The sequence below is a fragment of the Mesoplodon densirostris genome, chromosome 5 (genome assembly GCF_025265405.1).
Source record: "Mesoplodon densirostris isolate mMesDen1 chromosome 5, mMesDen1 primary haplotype, whole genome shotgun sequence".
NCBI lineage: Eukaryota > Metazoa > Chordata > Mammalia > Artiodactyla > Ziphiidae > Mesoplodon > Mesoplodon densirostris.
This window is the reverse complement of record NC_082665.1, coordinates 105,862,805-105,877,217: the sequence shown is the minus strand read 5'-3', so window position 1 is coordinate 105,877,217 and position 14,413 is coordinate 105,862,805. Positions and strand designations below refer to the sequence as shown.

The 14,413-nt window shown below is 44.7% G+C and overlaps 1 protein-coding gene across 1 annotated transcript in view; it reads left to right on the top strand.

Annotated features, from left to right (window-relative positions):
* KLHL6 (kelch like family member 6) overlaps window positions 1–10,815 on the top strand; it is a 56,690-nt gene extending 45,875 nt beyond the window's left edge. Inside the window, exons 4-7 of the mRNA XM_060100072.1 lie at window positions 2,283–2,520; window positions 7,213–7,415; window positions 8,951–9,164; window positions 10,514–10,815. Of these exons, the coding sequence (XP_059956055.1) occupies window positions 2,283–2,520; window positions 7,213–7,415; window positions 8,951–9,164; window positions 10,514–10,815 (957 nt within the window). The remainder of the gene's footprint in view (window positions 1–2,282; window positions 2,521–7,212; window positions 7,416–8,950; window positions 9,165–10,513) is intronic.
* The last annotated feature ends 3,598 nt before the right edge of the window (window positions 10,816–14,413 follow it).

Below are 14,413 nucleotides of genomic sequence, written 5' to 3'. Positions count from 1 at the left end.
GAACAACATAGGATGTAAATACCAGGAGGTGGGGATTGCTGGGGGCCATTGTGGAAACTGGTTACCACAATGATCTAGACTGGAAAAAAAAATCTTTATCAGGTCCTGGGTTAACTAACTTGCCCATTCATTCATTCATTTATTCAGCCAACATTTATGGAACCCCACAAGCTCCAGGCACTGTTCTTGGTGCTGAGGATCCATTGGAGAAAAGGGCTATCCCTGCCATCAGGGACATTAGAATAAATTACATGAGGGTGAAAAGCGCTGTGATAGGGAAATTCAGGACTGTGGGAACAGGTGTGGAAAGGCAAGAATGGCTTCCTGGAGGAAAGAACAAAATGACATTGAAAATAATGTCAAGTGGCTTACAGGGTAAGTGGTTGGGAAGGTGGTGTGGGAAATCAAGGACAGATATTATGGGGAGAACCAGGCAGCACGCAGGAATGCAGGGTTCAGTCAGTGGGAGCAGAGTCTTCCACAGGCCAGGACTCAGGACCGGGATGCCAGCCCTGGGAGTCAGGAGTAAGATCATGGCTGCTTTGGTCCCCTGCTAGTCAGCAGGCTGTTGATGCAGGAGAGCAGACACTGTGAATAAGATGGGGGGCTTCAGAGAGGAGGCTGAGGCTTGGCTCTCAGAACCAGAGTTAAGGGTCACAGAGAACCAGTTCTGAGAGGCTAGTGCTGTCCTCTAAGCATTGCCCTATAATCCCTAAATCCTCCCTGCAAGAGGGCCAGATGGGTGCTAGAGGTTGTACCTCAGCTGTGGGCAGGAAGGTTTAGAGGCTGGAGGGAGAAATCTCAGATTGGCCAAGTTGGTCTTTGGTGACAACTCATTGCTCATTCCTCTCCTACCAGCTTGGTATTCTCATAGTGCCTCCAAGTTCTCGGGACCACCCCTTCCACCCTTATCCCAGCTGGCCTTTCCACTGTCAGTGCCCTCAGTCTCAGCCCATTGCCCAGGATTGATCCTGCTACCCCCCACCCCCCACTCCTTTCTGCTGACCCATAAAGGAGAGCCCTGCCACAGACTTTATGGCCATGGTCTGGCCTCAAGAACTGAGGATGCAGAATTTACTGTGTCTGACATTGGCACAGAAAAACAAAGTCTCTTCTGGGAAAGTAGATGCTGAGTGTTGGCTGATCTGATTACATGTGACTATTGATTGGATTCACCACTTGTGGACTCAGGTAAACTGTTTGTCACCATCTGTGGGCAAGATTGAAGTTCCATAATCCATATTAGGTCGGCTTAACCTTGTAGGAAAGAACAGCTGCTTTGGCCCCGTGGGAAATAGGTGCTGGTGCCTCTCTGTCTCCCCTCCGTACTCCTGGACAACCTTCCCCATCAAGCCCAGGGGTGACTGGAACCGGGAGGAGGGCAACTCCCCCTTTTCATTAATTACATCAACATGACATCTCCCACCACTCCTACTGCCGTGACTGGCTATGGAGGGCCATGCGTGTGCCACGTGCTCCGTTCAGCTCTCTACATCACAACCTCGTGAAGGCTCACAATGGCATGCATGGTAGCATAGGAATGATCACAGGCATTTACGGAGATTGTGTTGCTTCTCCAAGGTCACGTGGCCATCGGTGGTGGAACCAGGATGGAACTCTGGTGTATTTGACTCCAAACCTCTGCTCTTTCAGCTGGGTTCAAATATCTGTGGCATGGATTTCTTTGCTTGTTCAAGGCTCTGAAGGGTCATATGCTTGATGTTGGAACCCAGTCCCCCAACCTCCTTGGACACACCCTTGCTCCCTTTTGGTTCTTCTCTCCTAAGTCTCTGGATGCTCTTATGTGCCCTCAGGACTTCTCTTCCAGAGAAGGCCTGGTAGCGAGCAAAGTCTGGGATATCATCAAGAAACTGAAACCAGGGGGGAGTGGAAGGGAGCCAGAAATGAAATTCCAGGATTCAGTGCTTCTGACCAAGCAAGAGGGAAGAGGCAGGAAAGTGCATTTGATGGTAGACAGACCTGAACTTCTTAAAAAGTAGCAAAATCTACAACCGATAACCTTTACTGAGTACCTACTATACATCAGGCCCTGGGCCAAGCACACTAAATATATTATCTCAGTTAATCCTCATGACAAACCTATGAGGTTGTTACCACTAAAATTTCCATTATACAGAAGAAAAACCTGAGGCCCAAGGAGGTGAAGTCACATGGTCCTATGGTGGCAGAGTTGGGAATTGGGCTCTGCTCCTCTGGCTCCACAGCCTGAGCTCTGAACCACTGTGCCATTCTGCCTTTTTGTACTCCCATTGGTTTTCCAGATCATTTCGGAGCGCACCAAGCCCAGGATGCATGAGTTCCAGTCTGAGGTGTTCATGATCATCGGTGGCTGCACGAAGGATGAACGGTTTGTGGCGGAGGTAACCTGCCTGGATCCCCTGAGGCGCAGCCGCCTGGAGGTGGCCAAGCTCCCCATGACAGAGCACGAGCTGGACAGTGAGAATAAGAAGTGGGTGGAGTTTGCATGCGTGACATTAAAAAATGAGGTCTACATCTCAGGTAAGCAGAAGCCACATGATGCCAAAGCCAGCCCCCAAGGCACTACATGTTTTCCTGAGTGAGAGACAGGCAACCATCCCAGCAGAATTACTGTGGATGGCACTGATCTAGCACTAACTGGGTCAGGATATGGAAACCAGGCACTCAGATGGTCTTATCGTGGAGAGGGAATAATTACTGAGTGAACCCTAATCCTTGAGCAGTATTGTAGTAGGAACCAGGGGAGCAGGCAGATAGGACTTCCTTCATGGAAAAGGAAGAAGGAAAGTGGTACTAGAGTTTATTCAGTGTCTGCTATAGGCATAGGACACTGAACTAGCCACTGGAAATACAGTAATGCATAAAAATGTCGCTCTTCTCCCCAAATCTGACCTCTCCCCTCAAGTGTTTAGATCTTACTTTTAGATGCTCCAATAGCATCCAGTACTTTTTCATTTCTTACTTCTAAGTTGTTTGCTTAATTGTTTATAACTGCTCTATGCCTGTTTCCCATTAGTCCTTAAATTCCATGAATCAACACTGTATTCCCAATACCTAGCGCTGTGTCTGGCCATGGTAAATGCTCAATAAATATTTATTAGATGATGTAATCTCTACCATCTTTACAGCATAGTAGATGAATTTACTCTTTGGTAGCAATTAATTATTGCCTCTCACATCAACTCTATAAGGTAGGTGATTTTAATCTCCAGATTACAAATGGAGAAAACCGAGGCTCAGAAAGGTATGGAACTTACCTAAAGTCACACACTGGTAAGTGTCAGGCAGGATTCCAATCCATGTTCTCTGAGTCTCATGCTCTCCCATGACATCAAAAGCCACCTAGCTCTTCTTGCAGCACCAAGGGAAAAGACAAACATTCCTTCCCTTCTCTTGGAGGTTTTCTTTAATCTGAACTTGTTTTGGAAAGAGCTTATTCCCAGAGCTGGTCTCCTCCAAGATAAAGGGCAGGTCAGTTCTTCTTTGAGTCTATTAATACCACAGACTAGGGTTTAGCTTTCTTTTATCTTACAGAAACATTTTTTAATTGTTGTAGATTTAAGCAATACAGGGAGTGTAAAGTAAAATATGGCAGTTTCTCTGTGCCATTACAATCCTACACGTTTTAATTTTTTTTTTTTTACAAAAATGGTTTTGTATTGTCTTAGAGTAAGTAATGCCAGCTGCTGTAACAAACCCTGGATCTCAATGAATCACCACAGAAGTATGTGTGGGTTGGGGGAGAGCACCTGCTCCACTCAGGCATTCAGGGACCTAGGCTCCTTCTGTCTCATGATGAGGCTGTTTCCAGACGTGACCTTCAAACTTGAGGCATTTCGGGAAGAGAGAGAAACCCAACAAGTTGAGAAGACACACCTGCTCACAACAGCCTCGGCCTGGACATGAGGCATCAGTTCTGCTCACATTCTATTGGCAAGAACCAGCCTCATGCCCTCCCTGCATCCCCGCCCCCCATGCAGCAGGGCTGGGAAATGTAGTTTAGCCATGTGCCCAGGAGGAAAAGACAGGTTTGGTAATCATGGTCAGTCTTTGTCACAGACACTAGACATAGTGTTTTATTCTACAACTTGTCTTTTGTCCGTCTTCAATTTGTTGTTGTCTTTTTAAAAATGATACAGGCTGCTAACACATATATATGGAATCTAAAAAAAAAAAAAAAGGTCATGAAGAACCTAGGGGCAAGACGGGAATAAAGACACAGACCTACTAGAGAATGGACTTGAGGACATGGGGAGGGGGATGGGTAAGCTGGGGTGAAGTGAGAGAGTGGCATGGACTTATATACACTACCACATGTAAAATAGATAGCTAGTGGGAAGCAGCCGCATAGCACAGGGAGATCAGCTCGGTGCTTTGTGACCACCTAGAGGGGTGGGATAGGGAGGGTGGGAGGGAGGGAGACGCAAGAGGGAAGAGATATGGGGATATATGTATATGTATAACTGATTCACTTTGTTATAGAGCAGAAACTAACACACCATTGTGAAGCAATTATACTCCAATAAAAATGTTAAAAAAAATGATACAGGCAATACATGAAAGCATGCTTATTATACTAAATCAACAGAAATGTGTACTCAACTAACAATCTGTTCTGAACATCATTACATGTTGGTATAATTGATCTACTATATGTGTTAAGCAATGTAATACATGTAAAGTACAGCACAATCCCAAGCACGTGGTGAGAGCTCAGCAGTGTTAGTCGTCATTATCATTACTGTGAGGATTGTTACTACTGCTCATTTCACCAGCTTCAGGGCTGTCTATTGAATGAATGAACCATAATTTTTTTCAGCTTTTATTTTCCCACTGAAAAAAATACCACAATAGGCATTTTCATACACATATATTTATGAACTTGCACTGATATATGGAGAGATTCCTGGAAGTGGTCATAAGATGTGTAAATTTAGAATTTTTGTAGATATTGCTAAATTGTTCTCCAAAAAGTTTGTACCCATTTACCGTTCAACCAATGATGAATGTCAGTGCCCATTTTCTACATCCTTGTTAACATTTTTTATTATCAATTACATTTTTAATAGACTTGAGTGTGTAAATTTACACTCTTAGGTCATTAATGAGGTTGAATATATTTTCATATATTTATTAGCTAAACGTATCTGTTTTTAAAAATGATCTGTTCCTACCCTTTGTTTTTCTACTGGTTGTCTTTTCCTTATTAATTTTTTGGAGTTCTTATTATATATCCTTTGCTATTTGTATTACAAATACTTTCTCCCAGACAGTGGGGTTGTCTTTTAACTTTGATTTCTATTTTATATAGTAATTTTCTTTTCTATATGTTCTGGGTTTCTTGTCATGCTTAGAAAGCCCCTCCCCACCCCAAGATCATTAACATCTTCTCCTTTATATTCTCCAGTTACTTCTATAGCATTTACATTTAAATTTTAGGTATAATGTGAAATAGGGATCTAAATTTTTCTCTAAACAGATAGTCAATTGTTCTAATGCCATTTATTTAATAATCTCTATATCTTTTAGCCTGTTTCTGTACCTTGTTTTTAATTGATCAGTTTGTCTTATACTAGTAGCACATTATTTTTATTATCATAGCTTTTTAGTATATTTTGATATTTGCTAGGGAGAGCTCTCTCATTCCTTCTTCTTTTTCAAAAGTTTCTTAGAAATGTTCCCAAATCTACTCTTCCAGATGAAGCTTAGAATGGTCACTTCATGTCCTGAAATCCATGAAAAGCCCTGAAGGCACCTAATATATAGGTTAACTTGGGGACGGTTGACATCTTTGCAATAACCTGTCTTATCATCTGTGCATGTGATATGCCTGCCCAGTTAATCAGGTCTTCTTTTACATCCTGAAGTAAAAAAATTGTCATTTTTTCCCCTTTTTAATAAAGTTTGCATACATTTCTTTGAAAGTGTATAGTTATTTTATAATTTTGGACACTACCTGAATGGGATCAATATCACAGTGTTTTGAATAGAGACCTCTAAAAGGTATACAACACCCCTCCCCCAGAATGGTTAAACTATATGAACAAAAAGATAACAGGAGAGGATGAAGCTCAGTCTCCCTAGCAGCCAGGGGAAACCAAACTATGACATCATTTTTCTTTCTCAGGCTGTAAAACAAAACAAACCAACCAAAAAAACCTTCCTAATATCTGCTGTGGGTGGGGTATGGGGAAAAGTCAACCAGAACAGCTTTGGAAGGTTCTTTGGTAGCACCTGTAAAAATTCAAGGTGGGCACGCCGTTGACCTAGGAATCCCACTTCTGGGCTCCACCCTTGAGAAACACTTACCCGTGACACAGAGCGTCATTAATGATATTCATTTCCACACTAGTGCACATTTTAGTCTGAAAGGTACATCCTTTGTTTTAGGTAGTTGGTAGTACTCTGTACTGATGGGGAAATGGAAACACAAAGTCATTAAAATATTTTATTAAAGTCACCAAAAAAGTCAGCTCTCCTTTGTCTTGGTCTCTCTCCCTAACTGAATTTCATATTTTCCATTTATTGAGTTGCCTTGAAAATTTTTTTTACCAGCTCACTCTCAAATGATCTGGTGTGAGCATCTCATTCTGTTCCAACAGAAATTGTTTCAAAGTAGGACAAACCTCACTTATGTTTTTATATAGAGCAGAGTTATGAACCAAGAGAATTTTGTAAGATTTCGTGGTGATTTTCCCAGGTTTGTATTTGTTTGAATAAATAAGCAAACATAGAACCTAAGCTGGTTTCTCATTTGCCCGCTGGTCAAGGCCCTACTATCCCCACCTGCAATCATCCAACTTTACCTGTCCTGCCTGACCTCCTGCCCCTGAGCCTCACAAACACTGGAGTCCAGACTCCTGTTGGTCCCCACTCGCCTAGGCAGACTTGGGTACTACTCCCCTGAAGTCTTCTCTGGACCTAGCTCACGGAGCCTCCTCTTCTCTGAATTCTCACGGCACAGAGGTGACACATGGCACAGCCCAGTGCATGATCCACCCCAGCCTTACACTGTGTCTCCCTGTCTCCCTGTGCAGGCTCTGTCCCGGCAACCACACTGCATGCACCTTCATGATTTCTTTTGTCTGGGGGTATGGGGCGGGAGTTGGTGCTCGTCTGGGGATTTAACACTTCTGGGCCAGTGGGAAATTATGGGAGAAGCTGCATTTCTGACATATCAGTGGTTTCTTAAATGCTCTATATGTCTCCTAGGTGGCAAAGAAACACAGCACGATGTTTGGAAATATAATTCTTCAATCAACAAGTGGATTCAAATTGAGTATTTGAACATAGGCCGCTGGAGGCATAAGATGGTGGTGCTCGGGGGCAAGGTCTATGTGATCGGAGGTTTCGATGGCTTGCAAAGGATCAACAACGTGGAGACCTATGACCCCTTCCACAACTGCTGGTCAGAGGTATAGATTATTTCTCTGAGTAACTCTGTATTATTGCTTCAAAGCTTAAAAAAAAAAGGTATCTGCCAATGTATACCTATACAGCTTTCTGATCTCTCTGCTCCCACTGAGAACATTTTTGGTGGCTCTGAGCTTCCCTCCTCATAGGAGCCATTGAGTCAGCATTGCTGATCAGGTCACGGAAATGATTTCTTTCCAGGTGGGGGAGCTCTGTGTGGGTACCTGTCCTATCCTGGCCAGAACCCCAGAGGTAGACGGGAAGCTTGATCCTGTCTTGGTCTGCATGTCTTGGCCTAGAGTCTCTGTCTCCTCCGATGCCATCTTCCCTTGTCTTCTCCACACTGGGCACACCAGGATCTCTTGACTACACTGTTTGTTGAATCCAGAGTCATTTGGTAGTATTTAGAAGTCAACCCTTATTTATTTACCTATTAGTGATGAACCATTTGCGTGCCTTCAAACAAGACTTTAGCAATGCAATCTCAGGTATATATCATACTCAAGAAAAGGCAAAGCATTGCTCACCAATGGGCATAAAGTTTCCGTTATGCAAGGTGAACCAACTCTGGAGATCTGCCATACAACATTGTGCCTATAGATAACAGTACTGTATTTTACACTTTGAAATATGTTAAGAGGGTAGATCTCATGTTAAGTATCCTTACCCCCGCCCAACACACACACAAAGGTAAGGTGACCTCACTTCCTGTACTTCCAGAGTATTCCCAATTTCAAATTTTCTTTCTCCTTATAAGATTATATGTCAGAGCATGTTCCAGCTTTGGGGTGTGTGAAACGTGGTCATCACAGGCACAAGCAAAGGTAGACAGGTCATGATGGCATCCAGCCAAGATCTGTTAACCTGAAAAGAACTTTATAGGGAGCCCTTAACATTTATAAGGCTGTGCCCAAGACCTTCTCAGTTTAAGTCCCATCACAAAGTTGCTCCATGACCCAAGAGGGTTATGTTAATGGGTAAGAGACTCTTAAAAGTCCCCTTTAGTGCCCTGGGGTTCACAGGATGGAAACACAAGTCTGGCTTAACCCTCAGATCTGTATGTTGCCCCAGAGTGGGAGAATATGCTTACCTGTGGCCACCTGAAACCCTTATACCAGCTTTTCTTCCTAGCTATAAGCACCAACGACAATGCCTGGCACATAGTAGGCACTCAGTAAATAGTTTTTGAATGAAGGAGCACATGAATAAATATGAATATGCATGTCTGAGAAAGCATTCTCCTCCAACATTGGCTGGTTTCATCTGTATAAATACTTATTCCTGTACACCCCTCCTGCCCTGAGAACTGGACTCTGGGAGAAACAGGCTAGAAACATCTGGAGCCTGGCGGGAGGGTGGGAAATGTACGCTTTGATCCTCTCTGTGTCTCAGGAGAGTCAGGCCCACAGGCCTTGTGACTTCAGGCAAAGGATTCCCGGGCTTGTGTCCCCTGGCTCCTGGCCTGTGTCCTGTGAGCCACTGCAGCAATCTGGGCAGTGTCACTGACAGCTTCTCCCGGTGCCCTGTGTCTCTGCAGGCTGCGCCCCTCCTTATCCATGTCAGTTCCTTCGCAGCCACCAGCCATAAGAAGAAGCTCTATGTGATTGGGGGAGGGCCCAATGGGAAACTGGCCACGGACAAGACTCAGTGTTACGACCCTTCAACCAATAAGTGGAATTTAAAGTCGACCATGCCAGTAGAGGCTAAATGCATCAATGCAGTGAGTTTCCGGGACCGTATCTATGTGGTTGGTAAGTGAGCAAATGGCTTCTTATTTAAGTGTAGGGTCCCCTACACCTGCAGCCCTGCAGGTAGAGCACATGAGACCCTCCTGGGAATTCTTGAGTTCCTGGGTGATGTGGGTGGGGTTGAAAAGAAGAGAAGATGGGATTGGTCCAGGCCTTGGTGGAATTTACCTTGCAGTTCTGGAGACAGAAACGGCTCCCATTTAGGAGACATACAAGACAGATGGACAATGGGGCCCAGGGGAGGAGCAAGAAATTGCTTTGGGAACAAAGTGTGTTGTAAGCATTAGCAATACACAGAAATTGAAATATGCACCATATAAGTGCCCAATAAATGGTAGCTATCTTTATTTCTTATTTTGTGTTCATGGGAATTTTATTCTTCTGACTTGCGTTGGGGGCTCTGAAAGGTTGCATTTAGCTGGAAGGAAAGCCTGACTAGCCAGACCACAGTTGGCATGTAATTGTTAAGGGTGATGGGTCTCAACCCTGACTACTCATTAGAGTCATCTATGGAGCTTTTTCCAAAAATATGGGTAGCTGGGGCTTGTGCAGACCAATAATATCAGAATGAGGAGGACGCTGGCCACAGTGCCAGGTGTTTTTAATGTGCAGGTGATTTTAATGTACAGCCAGGATTGAGAACTACTGATCAGGGAAATACCAAAAATAAATAACTCCAGCAAATAAGAGGTAATCAGAGAAGGCTTCCTGAATGCAAAATATGGGAACAGATGAAGGCAAAACCCCTGCTCTCCCTTGCTTCAGGTTTCCTGTGTCTTTATGGTCAGACTCGTGACTCTGCCCCAAAGGTCTAATCTCAAGATGGGTAACTTGGGTTGGTGTCCCAGGTCATGCTCAGTCTAGAGATGCCACCACCTCTAGTCACTGCCATGTATATCAATACAATGCAAGACTTCTATGCACCAGGCCTTCTGCCAGGTGCTTTATGTGCATGGCCCTTCTGATTTCTTATAACCACTGTGGTCTTGGTGCTCATGGTTACAGATCCAAAAGTGGCAAAGCTGGGATTATGAGCCGGGCCTATCTGATGCACCAGGTGGTATTTCTTCCAGGAAGCAGTCTTATGGTACATTTTGGCAGCCATGTGAAGCCAGGTGTCCTTCAGAACCTGATTAGCACCTGGCTGCAGAGTTTAAAGGGCTATGAAGTGTTTCCAGCATGAGACTTGCTGCCCCTAGTTATCCATTCTGGCTTTCTGGAGAGCCATGAATTTGCTCTTTCTATTGGCAAGATGGTAGACTTGACCTAACCAGGAGTAGGAGTTTAGTGGTTAATGGGGAAGAAAACCAGAAGAGCAGTGAGATGCCCACGGTGTTTCCTTTCCTCTTCAGGAGGGGCTATGAGAGCGCTGTACGCCTACAGCCCTCTGGAGGACAGCTGGTGCCTGGTGACTCAGCTCAGCCACGAGAGGGCCAGCTGCGGCATCGCGCCCTGCAACAACCGGCTCTACATCACTGGGGGGCGGGACGAGAAGAACGAGGTCATCGCCACGGTGCTGTGCTGGGACCCCGAGGCCCAGAAACTGACGGAGGAGTGCGTCCTGCCCCGGGGGGTGTCGCACCACGGCAGTGTCACCATCAGGAAGTCGTACACCCACATTCGGAGGATCGTGCCTGGAGCTGTGTCGGTCTGACTGCGGGAACGCGGAGGGCGGAGCCACGGGGGGACCCCTCCTCCCTCTCCCCCGCATCGGTCCCTCTAAAGCAGCTAGCGGGGCTCGAGTTACAGGCCGTGCATACATCAGGGGCTCACCGCGGCTCCCCATGGCGGCTCCCCATGGCGGCTCCTTGGAAGTCACAGCTTTGGGACTTGAGACCGGCCAGGACTGTCTGTGAGACCTACCTCAGGAGGAAAGAAGAGTAATACTTGACATTCAAGACACACCTGTCCCATGCCAGGTTCGATACCGGGCACTTTTGTATACCAATTCCTTTAACCGTCAAATGACCTGGTGACTGGATTTTATTACTCCCATTCTACAGGTGAGGAAACCGAGTTTAAGAGAGGCTAAGTGATTTGCCCCAGGTCAGTCAGATTACAAGTTAGCTAAACCAGGAGTCTAAACCCAGGTCTTCCAATTTCAAAGTTAGTGTAGGTTCTGTCATGTTGTCTATCTCAGAACATGAAAAAAACAAAACAGCTCATTTTTGTTCTGACAAGTTTGCTAAAGGATTCACTCAGCAAGGCAGGGAAATAAAGGTGCTTCTTTTTTTTCTTTTCTTTTTTCCCATATATTTAAACCATTTGGGATCTTTGGTGTGGAAACCTTGGGCCCCTTGTCAAGAGCATCTCATAGGTTGTTCCATCTGACAGTTCTGGGGAGATGGGTCTGGGAAGGCCTGTTTGCTATGAAAAATGTAAAAGACTTCTGTCCTCCCCATCAAAAGCCTCTATTTTTTATGATCACAGGAGGCCCATTGTGGACTGGAACTGTCATTGCTGGACATAACTGGACCTTTAGCACAGGCCAGTGCCCTAGCCTCTTAATGTCCAACAGTTGTATTGCAATGTAGAAAAGGTTTTTGCAGAGACTCAGAATACCGTTTTTGTTTTTCTGGGGGGGCGGGAGGGGAGGGTTGTTGTTGTTTTTGTTTCTTCAGTGTAAACATCCTTACAATGCTGGCCACTGTTGAATGACTGGCTCTTCTTGACAGCATACTTTCTACTTTTTAGACAGTGATTTGGGTCCATGTCCCTGTGACCCCACCCTCCTGGAACCTTCGTTTTCAGGATCCTTTTAATCCCTTCTATTTGGTTTTTGGATCAGTTTGGCATAGTTTTGACTCAAAGAACAGCGTCTGTTCTTCACTCTAAGAGACGGAGCTTTCATATGAGCTCACTGGAAATTCATTCTAATCCCCAAACTGGGGACACAGATTAAGAGATCCTGTTTCATATGCTGTACTTAAAAAGCAATAACAGGGGCTTCCCTGGTGGCGCAGTGGTTAAGAATCCGCCTGCCAATGCAGGGGACGTGGGTTCGAGCCCTGGTCCGGAGACACCCCACATGCCACGGAGCAACTAAGCCCGTGCGCCACAACTACTGAAGTCCGTGCGCCTAGAGCCCGTGCTCTGCAACGAGAGAAGCCACCGCAATGAAGAGTAGCCCCCGCTCGCCCCAACTAGAGAAAAAGCCCGCGCGCAGCAACGAAGACCCAACGCAGCAAAAAAAAAAAAAACACCGCAACAACAGTGCTAACAACATAGTAACTGCATTACTTAATGTCCTTTATTTTCATCATATGATTTCAAATCTCTTTATGGAGTTTTATTTCATGTCAGATGTGCCATTGTGTGCTTGTACTTCTCAGCAGTTTGGGAAGGTACTAACAGTTGATGGTGAATTTAACTTTCATAGAAAAGTTATGGTTAGAAGGAGCTACAGTTCAAAGCATATAAAAAGACTTAGAAAATTACAACTGAGATTTCTATTTATGCTTCGATCACTGAGGATAAATATAAATGCATGTTGGGGTTTGAAAAGCTCTGTGCCTTAAGAGTTCAGCTCCTTGCTGTGAAAAGTGAGATGGGAAAATACAAACATATTTGTGGGAATTTAGAACACATACCTCACTTACTCACAAACACTGATAACCTTAATGAAGCTCTCAACTGAAACAATTTAATCTACTTCAATTCAGCAAACATTCCAGGAAATTTTTGTTTGGCAAGCCTTGGGGACTCCAAAGAGCAAGACCAATCCCCACCCTAGAAACACTCGATAAACAGGTAAACAGGCCACTTGGTCAATATTATAATTTTTCTTTTCATCAAGTTAGAGAAAATGAAACGTATATGAAGTTATGAGGTTGCATCCAGGTCTTTATTGCCCTTCCAAGTGATCTCCTTGGGAAGCTGCGCTCTTCGGTCAATGATGTGGCCATTGTTTACATATTTGTTCTTCTTTGAGATCGCCTTCAGAAACCACTTCTGGGCTATAGGAGCTATCAGTCATATTTCAAAGACAAGTTCAGGAAAGAACTTTCAAAGAGGAAGTTCAATGACAGCATCATTGACAACGCAGAGAGCCTCCCCTCAGAGTGTTCTCCTTGTCCTGGTGGTCCTTTGATAAGAGCAACTGGCAAATTTTGAGCCCAGATTTTCAGCAGGTTAACCCTATGCTGGGAAACTGAGGATTTAGGATCTTTGTGTTATAAATCTGGTTCTCAATGCAAGGGTTCTCAATAACGGCATGGGTTGGCAGACAGAGACACCAACTAAGAAGATCCAGAGTTCTGCACTTGAAGCTGCCAGTCTGTAACTTTTAGGGATATAAAGAATTTCAAGTCATTTTTGGGAAACTTTATATCATCAGGATTTAAGTCTCTAGGCAGTAGCCAGGGATGGAATCTCTTAAAATCTAATTTCCATTCTGAGATGAACAAACAAACAAAAATCAAGTTTGCAGGAAGTTAACTGTCATAAACCATACTACCAACAGGGGGACCAGGCAGGTTGGTGCCAGATGAGCCAGAGACAAAGGGCCCTAGGACTCAGGCAGGGTGTTTAGGATGTCCTGGCACAGCAGACTGGATCTTGAGGCAGGTCCCATGAGTGGATAGAGTACCCCTGACTGGGAGGAAGAGGATGAGGTAGGAAGAGGAGAAAGTCAGGTTTAAGGACACAGGTCTAGAAAATGATGTCAGGGACCCTGGAGTTTGTGAGCATGACTCCATTTTCAAGAAGTGTGAGGGGAGAATAAGGAACAGGGGTTCCAGGCAAGTGGGTTCCAAGAGGAAACCCACTTAGAAGTTTGTCAAATTTAGAGCAGGACTAGCTGTCAGACCCATTTGCTGTGGGACCTCTGAGCTGCTTGGCTGGGTCTCTTATCATTCTGGACCAAGAGAGAGTGAGACCCAGAGGCTCTGATGAGGTGGAATCTGTTGGGAAGGTTAAGGGGCCCCAGTTGCCAAGGCTGATCTGAAAAGGATGGGGAGCTAAGCTCACCCAAACATCAACAAATAAATGTTCTCTTCTTAGCTTTCATCACATTCTGCATACACTGGCTTCAGGAAACACGCAGACACACAGGCACACAGAGCTCTTGAACTGAAAGAAACTGTGCTCTCAGGGAAATGCAAACATTTGCTTATAGCTATGAAAGTATAGCTTTGCTATTTATAAAAGCCCTTGAGGTACTACTGTTATTTACTTATCCTACTTGATTTTGAAAAAGAAAGTACTCAGTAAAATGTTCAAAGTGGGTAAACACCACTGGAATTTCTTATATA